This window comes from Aotus nancymaae, unplaced genomic scaffold (assembly GCF_030222135.1).
Source record: "Aotus nancymaae isolate 86718 unplaced genomic scaffold, 86718_ANA_hifiasm-v0.15.2.pri h1tg000004l, whole genome shotgun sequence".
In the NCBI taxonomy this organism is placed as follows: domain Eukaryota; kingdom Metazoa; phylum Chordata; class Mammalia; order Primates; family Aotidae; genus Aotus; species Aotus nancymaae.
In genome coordinates this window covers 25,669,633-25,694,357 of record NW_026988415.1, presented here as the reverse complement: position 1 = coordinate 25,694,357, position 24,725 = coordinate 25,669,633, and the positions used below count along the sequence as shown (strand labels likewise).

Sequence of the window (24,725 nt, the reverse complement as noted above, 5' to 3'; positions counted from 1 at the left end):
TTTAGTTATCTTTAACTATTTTAGCTGCCTTTGACCAAAGTCACACCCTTCTGATGGTAGTGGGCCTGCTGCCTGTTGTGTGTGGTGTTTGTTGCAATAGGTGATTTCAGCTTCAGGATTCTCACAGTTACTGTGGAAAATTTTCAGAGGTAAAATCAGTTTGTGATGAGGGGTAGCAAGAACTTTTTTAAGCTTTTAAAAATTGTTGTGATCAAAAATAATTCCCTCTCAATTATTCATGATTGGCTGATCTACCTTGCCAATTACTCATTGCAACCAGGGCCCTCATCTTTGTAGCTCCCCAGAAAGGGGTCAAGCAACAGGCAATAAATGAGACTGGAAGGAATCAGAACCCAGCTCACAGAGGGATAAGTGTATGGGTGTGGGTACGGGTCTTTGTGTAGTTGAACACACTTGCACAGTTAAGATAGAAAGGCCATTAATGGCTGGGTACAGTGGGTTATGCCTGTAATCCCATCACTTTGGGAGGCCAAGGTGGGCGGATTGCCTGAGCTCAGGCGTTCGCAACCAGCCTGGGCAACACGGTAAAACCCCATCTCTACTAAATAAAAAATTCAAAAAAAATTAGCCGGGTGTGGTGGTGTCTGCCTGTAGTCCCAGCTAGTCAGGAGGCTGAGGCAAGAGAATTGCTTGAACCTGGGAGGCAGAGGTTGCAGTGAGCCAAGATCGGGCCACTGCACTCCAGCCTGGGCGACAGAGTGAGACTCCATCTCAAAAAAAAAAAAAAAAAAAAAAAAGAAAAGAAAAAAATGGCCATTAATGTCCAAAGTCAGCCAGAACCTGTTAAACATTCTCAAATATCCTAGTACCTCCTTGCAGTTTCCAAAGCTGCTTGTTCATTAAACAGCGTTTCTTAAATTGGGCCACTTGCTTTAGAATCACCAGAGATGCTTGTTAAATATGAATTCCTAGATGTACTGAATCAGAAAATATTAAGATAAGTGTTTCACAAAGGTCTAGGGTGATACTAATACACACTTAGTTTAGGAATCACAGGTTTAAAAACCCGTAGTACTACAGAGATATACAGATTCAGATTGAATATTTATTGAATACCCACTGAGCACCAGATATCGTGCCAGGCACTTTCACATATGTTACTTCTCTATGTAACTGAGGTGCTTTTGGCCCATGCAAGCATTAGAGAATGTAGCTTTCAGGCTGGAAATCTAAGACTTGAAAGAACTAAGAGACTAGCCTCAAATAACAGTTTCTGAGGGAAATAAAGCAAAATGCTCTTTGAGATGGTAAGTAGAGACGAGGGAATGATTTTCATTTTTCAATGCATTTTCCTTTCTTTACTAATGATTGGTCCTCAGACATGCTATGAACTAGATGTCATGGCAAATGCCAACCCACTTATTAAAAATAAATGTATTGCAATCAGTTCATATAGCAATCAGTGTGCCCTCCTCCCCATCCTTGCTGTCAACAAATTTAAAACCAGAGGTAAAATAATAACAACTACCATTTATTAAACCCGTACCACGTGGAAGGACTCTGCTAAGCATTTTACATGCCTTATCTCCTGGAATCATCACAACATTGCCACAAGCAAGGAACTCTCATCTAAAAGGGGAATCTAAAAGGGGAATCATAGGTGGTTCAAAATGTATAAGCAACTAGCTCAAGGTCACACAACTAGCTAAGTAGTAGAGCCAGGATTCTACCCGAGATCTTCCTGTCTCTAGAGCCTGAATCAATTTTAACTTGGGTTGAAATTTCAAATGTATGTAGGGACTAGGCAGACCACATAAATGTGGTAATTGGACCAAGTGTGTTATAATAGGGAGTGGTGGGACGTATGGCAATCTGGAGAGTCCATGCTTCTGCCTGAAGACATTCAAATTCAATTTTCTTAAACCACTATGGAACAAACAAAATGCCTGCAACAGGACCTAGAGGGATTGGAAGTGGAAAGTACACATTTCTGACCACTGCACTATACTATACATCTCCTTTTAGCAGATAGGTTACTGGTTGAGGGAAGCTCTATTAACTGGTAGTTATAACTACTGATAACAGCAGAGAGCAAAGCTCTTCTCAATGAAAACTCTATTTTGACTTTCTTCTTATAGTGTGCCATCAAAGTATCTCAATATGGTAGAACTTTGTCTCCTTTGTGTACATACTTGTGGTCCCATGTACATACACTGTATATCTACTAGCTTTTCATGGTTGAGTGCCAGCTCAACTCTAACTAACCTTCCCCAAGGCAATGCTGAGGCCCTCAGCAAGGTCAGAATGCTGGCGCAAGGTCATTAATAAGCGCTCAGCAGATCAGAAGAGGTACCTATTTGATAGCAAAAGGAGGGCTGTGCTTTGGACAACTTCTTAGGTTCCAGAACATGCAAACCCCAGGCCCACAACTGGGAGGCCGCTGGGTCAAGTAAGGATATGTCAACAGTCACTCAAGGTAGGAGCTTCCCATATACTCTGAGAAAGAGGCTTGCCAACTTTAGACCAGGGTCTAAAATAGAGATGTAATAGTTGTCTGAAGTTGTAAACTAACCTAAACCAATCTGGTCATTCACAATCACTAGGTACTTTTTCTTGGATATTAATAGCCTGCCATAAAGTGAGGCTATAGATCTTCTCCCCATTTACCGCACTACCAGGTATAAAAGCAAGCCTCAGACAAAATTCTACTTCTCATTAAAATAATAAAAAATAGACATAAAATAATTGGGATCCTGTTCTGTGGACTCAGTCAAGTTCAGCTCCCTTTGCTTCTAGGTATTCCAACAGCACCTGGCATGAAGGTTTCCTTGAAGCATACAAGACAACATTCTAGAAGCAGGATTCGGCTAAACAAAAATCCCCATCAGTGGCTGTTCACAGGACAATTTACAAATTGAACCTACAGTATCATTTTTTTCTAAGGGATAATATTATAGAGTTTATTACATGCTTATATGTTCTTTATGCTAATTTGGGAACTCCTCTACCCTATTTCTAACCAATCTACATATATTGAAGACTATTAGTTTCATCAATGAGAAGTTTAATGTTAATTTACAAAGCCTCTGGTGCTCACTGGAGATAAACTTCTGAGGTGATTGTTAGAATCACTTCTTGATTAGAATTCTTTAAGTACTAAATAACTATTCCTGTCTATGTATTTCCAAATGAGGGTAACTGACCACCCCTACAGTATAGATTAAGACTAACTGACCCACATATATACCGCACAATTTATGTTGAAGTCTTATGAAATAAACTATAGGAAATATGACATTTGAGATACCATGTTTCTTATGGCCTTGGAAAACAGTAAAACTTGTAAGAGCAATAGGAGAGTAGCAGAATGAACAATGGGACAGAAATTAGGAGATCTGGATTCCAGTCTTAGCTCTGATATCTACTGCCTGTATGACCTTGGATAAATCACATCTAGGTTCTAGTTTTTATCATTTGTAAACTAGGGAGTTCTTCCGGATGATGTCTGTGACTTCCATCTTTGACATTCTATCTTCCAGGCATGGCAGCTCATGCCTGTAATCCCAGCACTTTGGGAGGCCAAGGCCAGAGGATCACTTGAAGTCAAGAGCTCAAGATCAGCCTGGCCAACATGGTGAAACCCTATCTCTACTAAAAATACAAAAATTAGCTGGACATGGTGGTATGAGCCTGTAGTTCCAGCTACTCGGGAGGCTGAAGCAGGAGAATCGTTTGAACCTAGGAGACGGAGGTTGCAGTGAGCCGAGATCGTGCCACTGCACTCCAGACTGGGTGACAGAGCAAGATTCCATCTCAAAAACAAACAAACAAAAACAACAACAACAAACAAATTCTATCATTAACTCTTGTCCAATTCTTATCATCTCATTTCATTTATTACTCAGGAAAGACCATCCAAAATGAAGCTCCTCAATTCTATATCTAGAAATTCTTCTTCATATTCATCTACTCTCTGCCTTTATAAAGGTCTGTGATAAAAATATTGAATCCTTAAAATCAATGGTTAGTGTTTCAGCCCAGTTGTGGCTTATCCTTGCACATCCCAACTCTTCCACTTACTAGCTGTGAGACCTTGCTCAAGTTACTTAACTTCTTTGTGCTGCAAATTCCCCAGTTATAAAGTGGTGATGATAATAGTTCTTACGTCATAGGGTTGTTGAGGGTTTAAAATAAAATAATTCACAAATGCATGTAAAGTACTTAGAGCGGTGCCAGGGCCATCAGTGAGCTTTCTTCCTGGGCCCTCGAGTCAAGAGCCCAAGAGAGGCCCTCCATACTGTTCACTCTTCTCTGGAGCAGGCACTGCATTAGCACACAAATGGCACATACCTATTTCCTTGTTCCTTTCCACTTCCTAGTGACCACTTAGCAGTTGATAATACTTTTCAGATGATGAAAGCCCAACAGAGATGCACTTCTGGCACATCTGAGTCTAGGCAATCCTTCCACTAAATATCACAGCCTCTTACAAGCATTCGGTACTCTTTGTGCAACAGCCACTAAATGCATTTTAATTTTGGCTCTCTTACTAGCCATATGACTGTGGACAAATTACAGAACCTCTGCGAACCTCAGTTTCATCATCTGTGCAATGAGGATGAATATAATAGTAACTATCTTATAAAGTTGTTGTGAAGATTAGGATCAACCACATAAAATATTTAGCATAATATGTAACATATAGTGGTGTTCAATAAATGGTAACTATTATTAACACAGAGTAGCAAAGTGGTTGGTAAAGAATAGAATTTGTCAGAACCAAACTGTGGGAGATATTCTTCCCATCTATAACTTCCCCAAAGCCCTTCAAACTAACCTGTACACTCTGTGAATCTGTAGCTGAAAAGAAGCTGGATGAGATAACCTTTGAATACCCACAATGCTGCCTTGGGCATAAGAGGTTTGCTTGGGGGAAAAAAAGTGGAGAAAGAAAGAATTTACTTGATACTGCAAAAAAGTCGGGGCACATATACCACTAGGCCTAATAAGTGGAATTGTCCAGAAGCACATGATCCCTTCTGATTTTATTTTCTCTAAACTGGATATGATTTGGGTAAAGCAGCGTGAATAGTAGTAATATGATAACCTTAACACTTGCTGGCTCGAAGGAAAGAACCATCTTTCTTCAAATGTGAAGTCTATTTTAATGTGTTTACAGTGGGAGAATGGAGGAGTGGATCCCGGATCCTGGATCCCGATCCTGCACTCAGTCAAGGAAAAATGTAGTTCCAACTGGGCTCTCCAAGACATGAGTTTTCTGAGCTTTCAAATTAAGGTTGATGTGTGTATGGAAGTGAAGAACATATTCATTTGAGTAGATGGATTTTTTTGTCTTTTGATGTTGCTTGCCTAAGTCAGATTGCAAATAGCAAGGGAAAGAGATATGGAAAAGATTAAAAGAGAAATTTTGCTAATGTGATTTTCCGGCATTTTAGTCTTTATTCTCTCTAGAGCAAAGGTTATTTAGCTGATTTCATAAGCATAGATTCATGAGAAAGAATCCTGCTGAAGACCACCAGGCTTTTTTTTTTTTTTTTTCTCCCCTCTCTTCTTCTGTATTCTGTATCGAACAACATGCTGTATCCAGCAGGCCAAAACCTGGGTTATGATCAAAGGCAATTTTTAGCAACTTAATATCCCAGTGTACCTATAATCCATGAGTATCATCTCCTCTTCTCATTTCCTATTCAAGCCCATTCCTATATTGTCATGGGGGATCACTGACCTTTTTTTCAGATGAAGAAACTGAAGAGGAGGAACAGAGATGCTCAGTGACCAGCCCAAGGTCACACAGCTAATTGATAACGGAGCTGGGATTATAATGCAGGTTTTCCAACTTTTGGCACTTCTCTAAGGTGTCTTTCCAACATAATCCTTATTCTCTTAGCTTTCACTGCTGCACAATTACATATATAAAAATGACAACATTGTCAGTTTTAAACAGGTGGCAGAGAGGAAGAAGAAATCCACAGCAAGTTAATTAGAAATATGATAAAACATGAGTTTCAGGGGCCACAGTTAATCATATCTTCCATTTAGTGCCTCCAATGTTAACCTGTGATAATTTACCACCCTTTGATCTATAGTCAAAAATGAGCAAAACAAGGTCTTGAAGTACTATGACAGATCACAGACTGTTGGAAATGGATCAGGTTGTTTTAATCTAATTACCTCATTTTGTGGATGAGGAAAATAAGAACAAGAAAGGAGAAGAGATTTGCCAAAGGTGATGCAGCTCCCTAGTAGCAGAAGTAAGTTGAGAATCTAGACTGACAGATTCTCAGAGTGAGGTCTTTTCCACCATGTTTTGCAGCCTTACTATCAGAAAACTGTACTAAAGCAACACCACAGGTTTTATTACTTTACTACCTTCTGGTATCTCTTTTTCTCTAATTGTCTAATATGTGATTTTCTCTAGGAAGTCATATTACTCCAACCTGATTTTTTTTACTGTGGAAAACATTTTTGTGATTATAAAAAGTGAAAATGTAAAATTAATTTCTGCTTACTGTCAACAAACAAAAAACTTGAAAAATATAGAGAAGAAAAATCACCCAAGTAAAGTAAAAATCACCCAAAATTAAGTTTTAACATGTGTTCAGATTTCTATCCTGCCTTTTTACTTTATGTTATATTGGAAGCATTTGTCCAGACTCTTTAAGTGTTCTTTAAAATTTTGATTTTTAATATTTGCGTTATTGTATCAGGGTTATTTTATGACACCTATGTATATATATAAAACCATTACCCTATGTACATATATTTATATATCTGATATATATACATATATAAGTCCTGCTATATATATAAGCCCTATTTATACACACACACACATACACACAAAACCACTATACAACGTTATGCATTGAGATGGATTCCCAATTCACTGAGGCTTACAATTACACTTCCTCTAATACCTGCATTCTAGCACAGATCTGAACACACAGTAAATATATAATAAATATTTGCTGACTTTTAGTTGTTCTGGTCTTTTTTGGAATGATCATTATTCTTCCACCAGGTAGGGCAACCAAAGTGAGAACTTGACTTTTCATCCTCTTTAAAGTACATGTTATAGAACTCGACAGGCAGTATAGCAATGGTAGTTGAGATCAGAAGCCGGACTCTCTGAGTTCAAACCCTGGATCTACCTCTTTCTAGTTGTATAGCCTTGGGTGAGGAGCTTAACCCCTCTAAACCTCAGTCTTTCTGTCTGACAAATGGAGGAAATATTAGTATCCACTGTGGAATATGTGGAAAGTGAACACTCAACAAATATTAGTTGCCATTATTATTACATTTGCAAAAGGGAAATAAAGCAGCAGATTTGAAGTCAAAAAACTTGAGTTGTTGTTCCATCTCTGCTATTATCTAGCCCTATGACCTTGCATGAGTTATTTTAGTAGTCTGTGTCTCAGTTTCTTCATCTACAAAATGGAGATAGCAATGCTTGTGCTATATAGTTTATAGGGGTGTAATGAAGATCAAATGAGAGAATAAATGTGAAAGTCCTTTGAAAACTATGAAGTAAAGTATAATTGTTAAGTATATAAAGTTAGATGTAACATGATTGTCGTATGGTAGGACTGGAGATGCAGAGGGTGCAGGAGACTAGGCTGAGTACACTGAGCCTGGGAAGATATTTTTAAAATAAAATCCCTTGTATTGAAAATACAGACTGTCATAGACAGAAGGGACCTTGGAGATCATCTAGCCCATCATCTTAATGTTATATTTAAGAAAAAAGATTCAAAGAAGAGAGAGCTCAAAGTCACAGAGCCAGTCACAGAAACGAAACTAGAATCCATGTATCTTGATTTCCCAAATACATTCCTAAAGCAATCACTGCAGACCTTACTTGTTGACCTTCATCAGAAAAGGCAGTAAAGAAAAAAACATCATTATTTGTGGAATCCCTGTTGGTAGTAACTGATTATTTGGGGTTTTATCACAAGGATAAATCACATATAGCATAGCTCTATTGTATTTTTACCAACTTCATTCCAGGAGAGGGAAAGTAAAGGTGCAGGAAGGTGATGGGTGGGGGCAGGATTCAGTCATGGCGAATGACCTCAGACTTGGCCAGATTCCCAAGAGATTGCTGTCATCCCTGGCAATGACCACTGCAGCTCATGGTCTTTCTTTGGTTGTTAATATTTATCTTTGCAGTCAGCCCTCAGTTATGTGTTTTGGGAAAACTTGGTATAGTAGATGAAATTATCAGTTGCTAAAAAATACAATCGCCAATTGTTTGATTCAAGTAAATTGATTACAGTCAGAGGACTATTCGTTTTATGCTGGCATGCATACAGCCCGTGTCAGGTAAGGGCTGCATCACTGACCGCAGCTCAGATATCGCTGCCTTCCCTGAATTATATCCCGCCAGGTACTCAGTAAATATATGTGTTGGATACTTTCATCTTTACATTTTTTTAGCTGAGATGAGAGCACATAAACATTTCCACCTGACAACCTTTTCAACTTCAACAGCACGGAAGGTTATTTTTAAAAGAAACAAGAAAGGAGTTTTTCAACAGCCAGCTCCAAAGGTGACTAAAAATGTCATCCAACAAGGCAGCCCATTAAGAAATGGAGTGTGAAATGTGTTAATACAATAAACTCAAATGTGGTCTCACTAGTCTTAGCTCCAGAATTTTGGCTGCCTTCCTCAGCTGCCACTGTGGCCCAGACAGTGTCACCCTCTGCCCTCAATCTTGAAGTGCCCCCTTTCTGCCCTTCAGCTGAAGGAGACCTATGGCCAGAAGTAGCTTGCCCTCACCTCGTCATCCCCACAGCTCCTGCTGAGAGGGACTACCTGTCTTGGCCAGGAAGCATCAGGGAAAACAATTGGACAGCTCTGCCATGCTGCAAAGATCATGGGCTGCTGCACCTAAAATGTTCACCAGGTGGGGCCCGCCAAAATCGGGCCTGTTGTGTCTGGGGTAAGTGCCCATAGTTTGAAATCAGGAAGGTGGAAGGAAAGGGGAAAGAATCTTGTTCACCAAGCCCTGTAATGCCACAAAAAGGACCTCCTCACTCTGGAAGCTTGAAAGGAACAAATTCCGGGCCAAAGTCAAGCCTACTTCGCACAGTGGGAAGTAAACATATGGAACCCCTTAGCCCAGAGTTGGTGCCAGCTGAAAATATAAATACTGCCAGATAAGGTTCAATACATTTATGACTATTAAGCCAATGATAGGTTATTAAAGGAAACGAGGCTGTTTGGGGACATGTTAAATCTCTGAGCTCAAAATTAGTGAAGACAAGCAGATCCTCTGACAGCATCAGTGAATGAGTCCTGAAGATATACATGGTCTCAGAACTGTAATTGTGTTTTCCAATTAAACTAGGAAAAAATAAAGATGTGGTATTTAGGGCTGCTTGGCTCAAACGGAGATGCTAAAATCTCTGGTTTGCTCAGAGTTAAATTCTTCTAAGGGAAGCAATGCATTATGGAAGAAAAAGCCCTAGATTTTCTGCCTTTGCCCTGCTGCTACTAACTAGCTATGTGACTGCCCACTCTTTAGGCTTCACTTTTTCCCATTTGTCAAATAAGAGAATTAGACTAGGTGACTTCCAAGGTCCTTTCTAGCTAGCTTCAACTATGTTTAATTCAAAAGATATCATAGGGTTCCCTTGGAGGGTTTGCAGGGGGGTTCCTGCATTTTTCCTTGCCCTCCCTTCCTCAGGAGCTCAGGGTCTTTGAGATGTTTGAAAAATGCTCCAGATTCTACCAGATGTCTCCTTCAAATCTGCCCTCCACAGCAGACATCCATGCTCTGGAATTTACATCTCATGGTCTATTCCCCCACTCCTCACGCTCCCAATTGCCTTGTAAGGAGGTAGAACAAGTTAGACACAGGGGTTGTGTTTTGTTCAGTGCGATAGCAAGGTTGGAGCAAGTTTGGGCTCCAATATTAGAGGCAGCATTGTATAGGCTTTAAAGTCAGAGCTGGCCTGGGTTAGAATTCTAGTTCTACCACTTCCAGCTATGTGACCTTCAGCAAGTTACTTAACTACTCTGTGCTCATCTACAGAAATTACCTCATCCATAGAATTACAGTGATAATACTGTCTCCCTTCTAGGGTGATTGTCAGGATCAATGACAGAATTCACATCGAATGCTCAGCATAATGCCTGGCATGTAGTAAATGCTGCCACCAGTGGGCATCTTTTTCTGTTCTTCACTAAATAGACATTGATTTAAAAATTAAAACCAATAAATCAATAAATATTGAGCCAATAATCAAGGCTCAACTTTTAAGTTGTGGCAAATTATTTGGAGTCTCAGGGCCCCCATGTTTTGATAACTATAATGGCATATTTACAATTTATCAGGCATTCTTGAAACTGCACAAGCCAATGAGAGAACTATTTCTGGTGGGTGGCATTTAATTTTTCAATAACCTGCAAATCACACTACTTAGACGAGTGCTACTTTGACCTCCTCATGGAACCAGTGTAGCCCGTGGGGGATCCCGCAGGGAGGCTGACAGAAAGGGAAGTTCCAAAAGGTGACCCCTTGATGTGGCTCATCCATTCATAGTGCTGGGCAATATTTTACCTTTCCTGTTCAAGGTGTTACAGGTGAACTGTAAGATGAGAACAAGATCAAAAGTCACCACTACCTCCTCCCTTCTTGGGTTCTCAACTGAGTGAGCATCATGGAGGGAGAACAAAGAAAGAAGTTCAGCCTGGGTGTGTGAAGGTATAAAATTGCAGGTTAATCCCAAACCCATTTTAGAGACAAGGAACTTCCCTCTGGAAATAAAAAGATGAAGCTGAGACGGGACAGGATCAAAGTTGATGAAATATCAAGAGAACCTAATAAAGGAACATTAATGTATTCCTCAAATCCTGCTTTCAGTTGTGTTGGTGTATGTTTGGGAGTTGAGGGGAAAATGGAAATCAATATCATAAAGAATTAACTTTTCTTAATGTACTTCCAGTTGATTATTATCATGAATGTCAACTTTGACCCGGAAATCCCATAGCTCATCTTACACAGGTTGCCTTAAGATAATTTCTCTTCTTAGGCTTTTCTGAGTAAGAAGCCCTCGATCTTTGGTGGGAAGACCTCAGTAATTAATTGGGAACATGCATGAACATAAATGTGGCTTAAGAGTTTAGTGGATCATGTAAGGAAGTCAAGAGATGGAGATGATCCCTAAAGGTGTGCACCAGGTTCAGTGTGAAGGAGGGTGAGAGAGATGGTGACTTGCAGTGGTCGGTGGCGCTTTACTGGGAGCATCAATGAATGAAGGCTGGTAGAAAATCTAATACACAATAAGGTAGGTAAGGCCGATATTATTACTATACCCATTTCACAGTTTAAAGAAAGGGGCTCAGAGGAGTTAAAGTGTCGTTCCCAGTAAGTGGCTGGGGCGAGACACAAACCTAAGTCTAATCTTGTGCTCCTTCCATGCAGCATGCTGTTTCCATTTAACTAGCATTGTAAGGGAACGAGTGGTTCCACCTAAGCTAATTTTCCAGATATTTGAAGCACACATCTTTCAGCAATGAAAGTGCTATTTTTATTTTAACCATTTTTGAAGAAAAAACTTCTACAATGCATCAAACACCTCCACACCTTATTATGCAGAAGATACAGATTCCTGTCCTTTTAATTTTCTGTCTATTTTCATAGCCTTCTATATCTTTTCCCACTGTAGCTGACAATGCTCAGTACTTCCTAGGTTACTGAAGATAGATAGCATATTAGAAATGAAGCACTCCTAAAAGCAGCCATACTAAAATGTGACAGCTGACAGTAAGAGAACACCATGCAGAATCGCCAACTACAAAAGCACCACAGTCTGGGATTATTTCATGTAGGACAAATAGGCCTAAGAGGCCGAGTAGCCTCATGGACAACAAACTCGGTACCGGAGTTGGAGTTCCCAGTGAAGACCCTGAATCATCCATAGAAAATTGAATTCCATTCTTTCTACCGCACTGGTATACTATGGGGAAGGGGTGATATACGAGGTCCATCCCAGCTGGGAGGAAGAGTATTTTTCCACTGATATTTAGAAATGTCTGTGCATAATAATAAAAAAGCAAGTAGACGGTTTATTACTGTCTTTAAATTCTCTACACGCTACACACCCTCTTATTGTTTGCACCCCAGACAGACCACTTCTACTGCCCCCGCCTTGGTATGCCAGTGCTTTACTGTGTTTAAAAGGATGGTAGCTGGGAGAGATTCCACTTTAGAAAGATTTCTATCTCAAATGGCTCAAGCTGTCTAAAGGGGTAATTGTTTACTGATCTGGAAAACATAACCCATGTAAGAAGCATGGCAAATTATTGTGTGTTTATCCTGTCACTTCTCTTTCCTTGTTCCACCTGTAATTTCAAAGGGAAAAAATAACGCTACAAGCAAATCCTCCATAGAATGGCATCCTATTGGCCTGCTGCAAGTGCTTGGATCTTTTCAAATTCCAATCAGAATGGGCCGTGCTTTGCCTTCTCCATCTCTGTCTCCTCTGACCCGGCAAAGTTTCCCATCTTTTATCCTGTCACTTAGCTAATGGTGTGTGTCCCTCTTGCATATATTCCATAGTCACCGGCTTCTTTTGCTAGTAGAGTCGTCAGTGAGATGCTCAGCAGATGGCTCACTGGCTGCCGATCTTGTCCCCTCACTGCAGCAATCTGTTGTTCTAAATCAAAATGTTAATGAAAAATAAAAGAATGCAGTGCCAATGTCTGTCTGATTTAAATTAATATAGAGTCATACCTTTGGAGGCAGGTTTTACTGGCACAAGGTTCTCCATACAGGCTACCCATATTGTGTGTGACTTTTTTTCCCCCTCTAATTAAAATTAAGCACTTTCATTTATTTGAGTCTCTCTTGGTATCCCCAACCTGTTCTTTTTAATAATAACAAAGGCCTAACAAACAGTGGATTTCAGTGTTCCAGGAAATGGCATCTCACCTGGTGGAACATAATTTTGAGAGATATTATATGTGATGTCTAATTATAAACATCCTTTGATTAGATGCTGTTTTCAATACTGAAATGACACATTTACTAAATGCTTCAAGTGCAGCTCTAAGTTAGGCATGTAGTTATTGAAATCTCTTTCAATCCATTTGTTTTAAAACTGCTGGCAAAATCACTGCTAATTTGCTACTTTATTTACAAGGGCCCTTCACTTGCTATGTACTCAGCACAGTATTCATTTCTGTTGCAGCAATAGGACTGTTCCCCTCTTTGGGAAAAATGTATGTGTCTGCAAGATTATCTATGCAAGACAAAATTTTAACTTCAATTTAGAGAAGAAGGGACCATGGTGATGGTAACAGACATGGTGGAGGAAAATTACCTCAGTATTATGATTTGCAAAAATAAAAAAAATATCTATGAACCTAAAGAGCAGCAGTTTCAACTGACTGCAGAAGACCAGGCCTTTCATTTGTTCTTTTTGTGATTGCTTTGTAGATACTGCTAGGAATAGTATTGAATATAATAAGAGCTAACATAGTGCATCTTACATACCAGGCATCCTTCTAAGTGATTTACATTTATTTGTTATTTCAATCATCAAAATTCTGTGGCTTAGGTCTATTTCACAGATGAGGAATCTGGGGCATAGAGAAGTTAAGTCACTTGCCTAGTCACATAACTGGTAACTGACAGAGCTAGAGAAGAACATAGCCTGGCTCCAGCACCTTCTCTTTTAACCACCATACCATCCTATACCGTGCTGAAAGGGCCCAAATTCCAAAGTACGGTATTGTTTTCTTTTCTTTTTTTTTTTTTTTTTTTTTTTTTTGAGACAGAGTCTCGCTCTGTAGCCCAGGCTGGAGTGCAGTGGTGTGATCTCGGCTCACTGCAACCTCCGTCTCCTAGTTCCCGGATTCAAGCAATTCTCCTGCCTTAGCCTCCCAAGTAGCTGGGATTACAGTCACATACCACCATGCCCAGCTAATTTTTGTATTTTTTCTTTAGTAGAGACAGGGTCTCACCATGTTGGCCAGGCTGGCCTTGAAATCCTGACCTTGTGATCTGCCCGCTTCAGCCTCCCAAAGTGCTGGGATTACAGGCGTGAGCCATCACGCTTATCCAGTAAGCTATTGTTTTCTTTCTGATTCGGCGAAGGAGATTCTCTCTGCTGAAACTGCTGTGTAAAAATCAGGCTTCTACTTCAGTGGGGCTTGTTCCTGGTTAAATGCATGTGCTATTTGCATGTGTCACCACCATTAAGATTAAGGTGAGTTAGGTAAATTAAGCTGAAGCAGCAGGCAGGCAAGCAGGAGAAAAGCCTGAGTTTTCAGGTGAGAGGTAATGTGCTAGTCATTAGATCAATCATCTCAGGGCCAAGGACTCATCCACCTAACAGTTCTGACAAGAGAAGGACAAAAGGGGTAAGGCCTCCAAAGCCCACATCTGAACCATTCAAGTAGGTAGGAACTCCCTCCTGGGACACAACAGGTCAGGTCACCCAGCTTCAAACTCAGTACTTCTTCCTCCCTACAGGCAGGGCCAACACACAAACCAAACACTATTGAAGACCAGCCTTCCTCCTGCTGCTCAGAAGCCACCTCAACTGGAAAAGCAGACAATGGAAGATGGTCATCTCTAATTAAATATATGCATCCCAGGATAAATTTATTGGGGTATCAAGTTGTTCAAAAGAAAAAGTCCCCAGCAGGAAGGGACTGAGTAGAGAGGCAGTCATTTCCCTTGCTAAACCTCGGTTTGGTGGTTGCATTTTTCTGGTCTTACCAGGGACTAAATGAAAATATGAGTTTTGAAAAGAATATTACCAGACAGCAGGAAAGGTTAAACAGAACCCTGGGCTGGGAGCCAGTTGTCCTGGGTTCCAGCCCCAACTCTGTATCTAACAAACCATGCCTTCTCTGGGTTTCAGTTAGATCCTTTGTAAAATCAAGAGATCCTGTGAGGGCCTTTCTAATATTAAATAATTGCTGATTTTAGCCACCTCCCCCAACCACCGCTTTTTAATGAAAGATGATTCTTCCTACAGAAACAAGGAAACTCAGAGGATGATTAGACCAAATGAAGCAAAGATTTGAGCTATTTTGGGGTGTTTCCAAGGAGGTAATTCAAACCACTGAAGTCAGAAAGTAGATTTCTTTTTGGCCTGATCTCTCCCAATTGATATCACTGGATAATTGCTCACCCCTCTGAGTCATTGAATCATAGGCTGATTGAATCTCTGGGATATAAAGGACCTCAAAGGTCATCTTTTCCTACCTCCCCTCAGGGGTGGACTCCCTTTCTCCAGACACCACTAGTCTAAGTAGTGGGATGTGCCTGCTTTATAAAGCCTGTGTATACACAGGCAGAAGAGGTGCTGCTTACCTGGCTGGATGCCACAGGTCCTGGGATGGAGCCTTTGACTCCTGTTCCCAAATAGCTCTCACCCCTGCTCACTGGCACCAGAGCTTCTTTAACAGAGGGACTTTCATTCTACACTGAAAATATATGATAAAAATTCCCTTTGAAGAGGTGGCACTGCCTAAATTCATAATGCAAAGCATGCAACTCTATAGCAGATCCTATCACGAAAGCAGATTTCAATAGGAAAGGAGCCCACAGGCATGGAATTCTTGAAGAGAGTGATACAGGTTTCAGTAAGAGGTAAAAATTATGTAGAAAGGGAAGACAGCAATGGTGGAGGCCCTAAATTGATAGTGTAATAGAATGTGTAACAACCTGGAGTCAGGCTTGAGTTTATAGCTCAACTCTGCCACGTAACTAACCATATTACCTTATGCAAGTCTCAACCTCCCTGAATCTAAATTTCCCAAACTGTAACACAGGGATAATAATATCTACTACATAAGGCTGTTGATAATTAAATGAGATAATCATTCAAAGGCATAATGACAGCAGGCTTGATTTGAGTACATTTTCAACCCCAAATCGCCAATGTTGTCATAGTCTGATGGCCTTTGATGTGTCTATTCTTGGTTATGGCTGTGTAACACTTGTATGCATAATACTGCTGACCAGGTCTGCAGCCACCAGTACAACTTTCAACTATCTTACTCATCTATGCAGATAACTAAACAACTGATTCAAGTGCCAGCCAGAATATCAATGGTCAAGCAACTGAAAGGCCCACCTAGACCTTGATCGAGATTTGTAAGCACAAAGAGATTAGCTCCATGCTCATAATTTCAGAGGAGTTCCTATTTTCAAGCCTGTCCCAATTTAGCCCAGTTAATAGAACTTCAAGTTAGGTTCCCTAATTAATTAGCTCCAACCAGGAGTAAATATGCATGGTGGCTTTTTGAAAAATATTCCCAAGGTATATTTCAATTTTACTATGGGAGAAAAAGGTTAACAAATGGAATGGTAAGATTTCAGTATGAATTTCAGGTTGTGTCGGGGAGGGACTGAGTCCATATAGTTGTCAAAAGTAATAACAGATAGATTAGGGGTTGCCTCTGAGCATACTGTTAGATAGCCTTGAATCCCCCGACTTCTACACTATTACTAGCTTAAATGCTGTCCAGTTTGGAGTTGTGTCTTGCTGTGGGTTTTTTTATTTTTCTGTCTAGTAGGTGATGTTGGTTTGGAGAGGCTCATCAACTCCATGATTCATTATTTTCTGTCATAGAAACATGAAAGTTTGGGGTCCAGCACTCCTTTTCTTCCTTTTCAAAAACATGCTCATAGCTCCCTATTTGAAAAAAAAAAAAAAAAAGTTTCAACCTGCTCCTTTTTTTGGCCATCCTCCTCCTTTTGCTTCCTAAATCCCCTAATCTGAGATTTGTGTGAGTTGCCTTTATTTCCTATCCCACTTTCTGTTCCTGACTCCTACACTCTGTTTCTATTCTCACTAATCTACCAACATTTCTCTTTTGAGTTCACCAGTGATGTTCTTGCCAAATCCAAGAGCTGTTTTTCAATTGTTTATCTTCGTCAATCTCTTTGGTGTGTTTGACACAGTGCTTTTATCCACTCAAAGTCTCTCTTGCCTTAGCTTCTGCTGACACTTCACTTTCTTGATTCTCCTCTGATTTTCCATTTAATTCCCTTTTTGCCTGTAACATTAGGCAAAAATGTTCTCCTTTCTGGGCATGAGTTTCTTCCTCGGTAAAATGAAGAATTTAAACAGGGTAATAACTAATGTCCCTTTCATATCAAACATTCTATGGCTCTGAGTGTCAGTGAGTTATTTGATTTTAACATGTTATCATGTTTTTAATGTTGAAGATTTTGTAGCTACTTCTGTCTACTTTAGTGTTGCAGTAATGGATTTAAGTGTCTGAACTTCATAAGGTTGGGCCTTTGCTAATTTATACATGTTTAATATATGCTTGCTTTTTTTCTTTATCTAAGAGTATGCGTATTTGAAATACCTAGATACTACACTGTTCCTATCTCTAAAATAGATGTAAGGTACATTTTAGAACAATATCCTGTTGCTTATGCTTAATATTAGTCCTTCAAAAAATGTATATGGATCAAAAATCCTTCATCCTATTCCATTTAATTTGGATATTTAGAAAATGAAACAACAATCTTTTCAGCCAAGTGAAGGCATTATGACCAACCATGAGAGCCAGAATTCACCAATGTCATCAACAAAGTGTCGCAAATAATATATGTGACAGCTTAATACTGAATTCATATGTTACACAGAAATAGACTACAGTACTTTAGTGAAACTTGTGTGTCTCTATGTAACATAACATCACTTAAAGACATTCAAAAAAAATGGAAAACAACACAATTTCTATTAATACTTCTTTTCCTTCACCCATACTTTAGGTGTTATATATGATACTGCCAAGAGTTGCCTGAGACCCCAGGGCAAAAGACTGGTTATCAATACCTTACAAGCCATCCCCCACAAATCCACTGAATAAGAAGTTTCCCCGCTGGGTGGGGTGGCTCACGCCTTTAATCCCAGCACTTTGGGAGGCTAAGGCGGGCAGATCACAAGGTCAGGAGTTTGAGACCAGCCTGGCCAACATAGTGAAACCCCATCTTTACTAAAAATACAAAAAATTAGCTGGATGTGGTGGTGTGCACCTGTAATCCCAGCTACTTGGGAGGCTGAGGTAGGAGGATAGCATGAACCCAGGAGGCAGAGGTTGCAGTGAGCCAAGATTGTGCCATTGCACTCCAGCCCAGGCTACAGTGCGAGACTCCATCTCAAAAAAAGAAGTTTCCCTTCTCCCAATTAAAAGGCAGTGACGCAATTATTGAGCCCAAGGATTATACAATAAATATATGCCAGTAATGAGAAGGTCAGAAAAAGTAAACTGTTTGTGTACAGAGTAGAAAATGCCTGTCCCTGCTAAGGAAACTAGTCAAGAGTGGGGATTAGGGTCCTTAAACTGTTCCCAATGCAAGACACATAAAAAAGTAGCTAAGATTTTGTTTTCTAATTTATCACCAAAGAATATATGAATTTGAAAGACGTTGCACACAAAGGAGCTCTTTTGATCCATGGAATATAAACATGCCAGTGTCTTAACAAGCCATGATATACTATCATCCTTCCTCTAACGGGAGAAATTCAGTGACTTATCCAAAGTTGTAAGAGTTAGTGGCTGAGTCAATAACCCCCAAAATCTCTGTCAAAAATTCAAAAACTGTTAATTTATACAAAATATGACAATGGCTGGCTGCCACTCTCATTCTTTCTTCTTCTCTTTCTCCCTCTTCCTATCCATTTTTCTCTCTCTCATACATGCACATATACTCCACATATGACCTAAGTGCTTCTCAAAGTCAGATTGATGGGCTGATTTTTATTGTATCATATAGTGTTGTTATTGAGCATTGTCAAGTACTAGAGCATTCAAATTGATAGACTTGGGTATTCAAGATACTAGAGAACCACTAAATATGCCATATAAGGTTTACCAATTTTTAAGAGTTACAATAAAATAAAATTTACTCATGACTAAAAATATATTGTGCATAAAGTTATCTTTCATTGATGATTCAGCACTGCCCTGGAAAACTTCACATCGTTAAGTATAAAGGCACCATCTTTGGAATGACAGGACCATGAAAGTTTGCTATAGGTAAAGCAACTGATCCTAAGGTCTCTGGGAAAAGAAACAACGTAGATTATTTTTCAAGTGAGTAAACATTGTCAGAATTGTTATATAAAATGCTTTAAAAATCCTACCTTGAGATTGTAAACTCAAACATTCTTGACAACTTGCCTTTTATTTTCAAATCAGAAATCCCAACTTTCTGCCCTTAAAAGTAATATTGTGGTATCCCATTTTGAAGATCAGAATGTTTACTTCTCTAGAAGCATCTTCATCTTTTGGGTTTTTAAGATATTACCCTCAGAGTAGTATCTTAAAAATTTACTATATGGCATTGTCACAACCTCAGGCTTAAATGGGTTCAACAAAATGCCAATTTACCTATCAAGAACTCTAGGTAATGTGCGGGTGACAAAGAGTTTAGGTTTCTGGCATAAATTAATAATTACTTATAACATTTTATAAAAACAATAAATCATCCTGACAGCCTTTCATCCAAAGCAACACCATTTGTTCTATTAGTTTTGGAGTTTTTGTAGTATCAAGGAGAAAATGATGGGTAATGATAATATTGGTAATAATAACAAATGCTAGGCATTTGCTAAATGCTTTTACATATATTATGTCACTTAAATCTATTCAGCAAACCTATGCCATAGGTACTATTGTTAGCCCCATTTTACAAACAAGCACACCAAGACCTAGAGAAGTGCGAGTGTCTACAGCAGGGGTCCCCAACCCCTGATACCATTTCATGGCCTGTTAAGAACCAGGCCACATGGCAGGTGAGCTGTGAGCTTGCATTGCCGTGAGCTGTGAGCTTGCATTGCCGCCTGAGCTCTGCCTCCTGTCAGATCAGTGGTGCCATTAGAGTCTCATAAGAATGCAAACTCTATTGTGAACTGCACATATGAGGGATCTAGACTGTGTGCTCCTCATGAGAATCTAACTAATGCCTGATGATCTAAGGTGGAACAGTTCCATCCTGAACTCTTTCCCCACCTCCCTATGGGCGGGCCATGGAAAAATTGTCTTCCATGAAACCAGTCTCTGGTGTCAAAAATGTTGAGTACTGCTGGTCTACAGGATCTCTTGCTCAGACAAAATGACCTAGGTGTAGAATTGCATTGGTTTTTTCGTATGACAGGGCATTAATATTTAGTGAGCACCTACCATGTGCCAGGAACTGGGCCAAGTGCTTTACATAAGTTGCCTCATTTAATTCTCCCATCAGCCTTATGAGGTTGTTACTTTTAAACATATTTTACAGATGAAGGGAAAAAGGATACGAAGAAGTTAAGAAAATTTCCCAAGGTCATGCTACTATTGAGGGCAGAGCTGGGATGTTAATATAGATAGATTTGATTCTACAGTTCAGGCTCTTTCCACTATGAAGTAAAAATCAAATCAGCAAAAGGCAGGAAATAAATTTAGTTTAAGAATGATTTCCATATTGTTTCCTTGGAATTAAAACTTTAATCATGAAAGCTACTCCCAGTGTCAGTGCCAACAGTGACTTTCTGTACACAGAGCTTTTTATCCTGTGGAGAACAGGGTTACAGCATTCCAATCACTTTTAGCTTTAAGAGCAGAGAAAGGGAACAGGTTGAAGCCATTCTCCAGAATTCTTTTCAGGCCAAATAAAGGGAAAAAATAGACACTAAATGCAAAATTGTCCAAACTTATCCATATGCAGCAGGGCAGCTTTCTCTAAGACAATGAGTTAACTCTTCCATCCCATTAGCTCTCCCCCTGAGTACCAGAAGCCAGTCCCTCTAGAATCAGTGGTCTGAAAGCTTTAATAGCCTCCCCAAACAGAAACACCCATCAGCATTTCTCATTGAAATCCCTTGGAATAATTGTTAAAAATTGCAGATCTCCAAGCCCAAGCCTTGAAAGTGGGACTTAGGAATCTGCATTTTAATAAGTATCCCAGGTCACTTCTATGCACAGTAAAGTTTGAGAATCACTACATAAAGCAATAAAACTCTCAAGCCTAGTGTTCTGAATTTGGGATGCTCAGACATAGATAAGCTGAATTTATTTTCAAAGAAGGAAAGTCTCTTTTAATTTAATTAATATTAGCAACCTACTTAACATAAGCTTTTAAGGTTTTTAGAAGCACTTACTGGCAAACAGAGAGTTAAGGTCAGTTCACATTCTTTGCATCTATTCATTATAGCAGGACATAGGATCTGCAGCACGACCATATGCAAAATATCTCAGCTGCCCTCTCTTAGCCTTTAAGGTCTATAAGGTCCCTATATAAAGTTCAATGTGCATCTAAGAACATTCTGTAACCCAGACTTTACCCTAATTAAGACTGATCTTACATCAATTTATCCCTAAATAATGAAGTTAAACTATATTTCCCTTCTCACAGTTGAAATCAAGTCTAAAGCAGGGAATAGTAGTCTCCATAATAAATAGCAATTAGTTGAGTGCTTACTGTATACCAGACCCTATTACAACACAAAATACTCCCTGGATTAAGAGGGCCCACTAGATGATTTTGCCTACTGTAACCTCCTCTTGAACATTCATAATGCACATGAACCTATTAAGGGCTCCAAGAGGGCCTTGAAGGAAAGAAATCAATTTATTTTTCTTAACTCAGTTACCAAAACCTATCTAACAACACGTCCCTTTTATGAGGAAAACCTGACATAGACTTTGAGAATGTGCTGCTGTGAGGTTTGTTCTTGCCGGGTTTAAAAAGGAAAGAAACTGAGGCCAACACAAGAAGATCCAATATGAAGGAATTTATTCAGGCTCCCGGGCGAGGTTCTGCAGCCCGACAGGAGGGGCCGGAGAAGTCACATGGACTCCTCTCAGACGTGGGGTTTTATAGGGGTGAAGGAGCTCAATTGGTTGTGGGAGAGCAGGATTACTATTGGGTAAGGTTACAAGCCTTTGTTTTCATACAGGACTTGGTTGCTATTGGTTAGAATTACTCAGCTGCTATTGGCTAGAAAGACTCAGCTGCTATTGGCTGGAAAGTTTCGGCTGCTATTGGCTAGAAAGACTCGGCTGCTATTGGCTAGAATCACAACACCCCACTTGCATACTGGGTTCTTTAAGGGAAAGCCAGGCTGTGCGAGAAAGGAAAAAGGGAACAACCCAAGCATGTCCGAGCTTTCGGAAAAAAGGCAGGGGGGTGTGCGTCCGAGCTCCCCGCTAGGCAATCGGCCTTACAGCTGCTATGCAACAGTGTTTCTCTGTATTGTCAGTGGCATCAAAAGGCAAAGTCAGGAGCCCTGTCTCAGACCTAAAGAAACCAAGTCTGTAGTGGGGGGGGGCTTCAGGAATCTGGATTCTTAGGTACACTGCTCTAGGGTATACCAGGACAATCAGCAGTTGCCCCAAAGGTGACAGTTGAGGGAAATTTTTATAGCTACACTGGCAAGGTTGACTGAAAATTCAACAAAAAATTCCTAAATGGAAACTACCAAGTGACTACATTTCGACAATTGATATTTCACTAGCCTAAAAAACTTGGGCTGTTTATAGGGGGAAATTCTTGCCCCTATGTAACTGGGATCCAGGAACAATGCACAGAACAAGTCCCACTAAACTGTCCACCCAATTCTGTTGCCACCTCAAGGTATAACAGGAGAGCATAGGCAGGCAGATCTGCTCTCCCACTTGCTAAACTGCAGGACTTTAGTAAAGCCACTTTACCTCTCTGACTCAGTTTTCTCATCTATAAAATGAGAACAAGTATCCCTACCTCAGGGAGCCACTGTGAGAACTAAATGAGGCAGTACACACAAATCTTCTGTTACAAATATGAAGTTCACAAACTGTTCATTCCTTTTCTCCTCTTTCCCCTCCTCCCCTGGTACAGTACAGCACTATGATGTCAGCATCATTAGTTCAGGGAAGACCGGAAATGTTGCTGTCAGTTTTAATGTAGTTACTGTCTTCTGAGGGTAGTTTCCTTTAATGAACCCCCATGTTGCAATACTGAAGTAGCCCTTCAATTCTGCTAAGTAGGAGTCAACACTCACTGGGGTACACAGAGATGAAAAGGCAAGTCCTGCCCCCAAGTTGCTCATATCATAGTAGTGAAATACCTAGTGTGTCAGAAAATGTGAACTCTTTTTCTGAGGGCCAGAGAGATAGATGCAGCTGGTCACAAAGGCAAGCCAAACTAATGCAAAATGCATTATGGCTAAGTTAAATCAGAGAATCCAAGGACGCCCAATGTCATCTTTATCTGTCCGGAAAAGCCAACTGCTGACCTAACCCAGGGCTGCAGTTCCAGGGCTTGGTTCCAGCAACCAGCACAAACCCAGTCACAGGCTGCTTTGTGCTTTGTGCCTGGTGCTGTACCACATATCCGCCAAAGCCAGTAAGCTGAGCTGACCCCTGCCCTCTAGAAGGAAAACACAGATGACGGCAAACCTCTAATGCACACGAAAATAAGTGAAAACTTAGTATCAAACATGGAGATAAATACATTTGCTCATAACATTCTCTTCTCAGGTTCCTGTTGATTTTTCTCAGACATAAGCTTAGGTGAGACTGAAATAAGTGAACCTCAAGTCACCAGCATCCCCTACCTCAGCAACTTGTCAAGAGAATTGGAGATTTTTGCCATCATTATTTTTCAAAACCGATTCCATCACAGTTGCATGACAATCAGCAGTCAACCTCATTGGAATGTGACTTTAACATTTCTTCCTCTCTTTAGCAATTTTGTGTGCTGTGTTGTGGGAAGGAAGGGAAGTGAGGTTCCAGTGATGCTTGCATAGAACCTTTCCTTTCCTAGCACTGCTCCCAACTGGGTTCTTCAGTTTCTTGGGTCAGTGGGACAAACTACAAGCAACAGCTACAGTACCCCCTTTCCACTTGCATCTCTGCTCATATCTAGTGGGGTTTTGGGGATTGGCAAGGTTGGCGCTTCTCAGAGATGGAGGGGATGGGAGACAGTGGTTGAGGGGCAGGACCAGAGGATGAAGTGCAGACTTGGCTAGCAATCTCTTGTACCTTCCATTTAACCCTATGCTTCCACCACCACCACTGAGGAGAAAGAATATCATACTTAAGGATCTATGAAGAGCATAAATATTGTTTCTAAACAGGAAAAAGAGTGGTAGGGGAAGGAATTCTATTAAGCAAACATGTTTTTTTTTCCCCCTGATTTTCTTCCAGAAATGTGTGTAGGGAGAGACTACAATGAAGAGCCATAACCTATTAAGTACATGGACTAAATACCTCATCTCAAAGCAAAACAGAAGTGGTGTTCAAAGGTCTGGTCTAGTCTCAGCTGGTCAGCCTAGAATCCACTGGACAATTGCACTTCATTACTAACGTGTAACTCCTCAAATAGCCTTTTAGTACTACGTGATGCTGCTAAAGGGCAAAAGGTGCTGACAGGGACCATGGATGTTTCTGCAATGCCTTTCCCCACCCTAAGTAGTGTTCAGATCTTGCAAAGCCAACAAAACTGCACCATAGATTAGCTGCAAACTCCCCCTCATCAGAGACCTCCCTGAGCCAGCAAAGTCAAGGCTGTGAGCTCAGGGCCTTCGGAAGGTCACTGGAGAGGACAGTGAGTCTGCAGGATGAGTCAGGAGAATTGAGAAAACCCAGCCAGTCCCCAGAGCCAGGCCTCTCCTAAGGCAGCCAAGGAAAAAGCCCTGTAAGAACCTGGAACACCCTGATAATGGAGAAGAGGGTGGGAGAAAGAAGCAACAGACAGACAAACTCCCTGTTCTAGGCATCAGCAAAAGAAGGAAGCAGA

The 24,725-nt window shown here is 40.3% G+C and overlaps 1 protein-coding gene across 6 annotated transcripts in view; it reads left to right on the top strand.

The window, feature by feature from the left end:
- Window positions 1-24,725, top strand: part of GRIA3 (glutamate ionotropic receptor AMPA type subunit 3) — a 335,194-nt gene that overhangs the window by 10,050 nt on the left and 300,419 nt on the right. The window contains exons 3-4 of one of the 6 annotated variants that reach the window (XM_012475471.2): window positions 8,778-8,924; window positions 10,562-10,838. The exons of the other annotated variants lie outside the window; for them this stretch is intronic. Of the exons in view, the coding sequence (XP_012330894.2) occupies window positions 8,778-8,924; window positions 10,562-10,581 (167 nt within the window). The 3' untranslated portion in view covers window positions 10,582-10,838. Of the gene's footprint in view, window positions 1-8,777; window positions 8,925-10,561; window positions 10,839-24,725 lie in introns of those variants that run through there. 6 annotated transcript variants of the gene reach the window in all.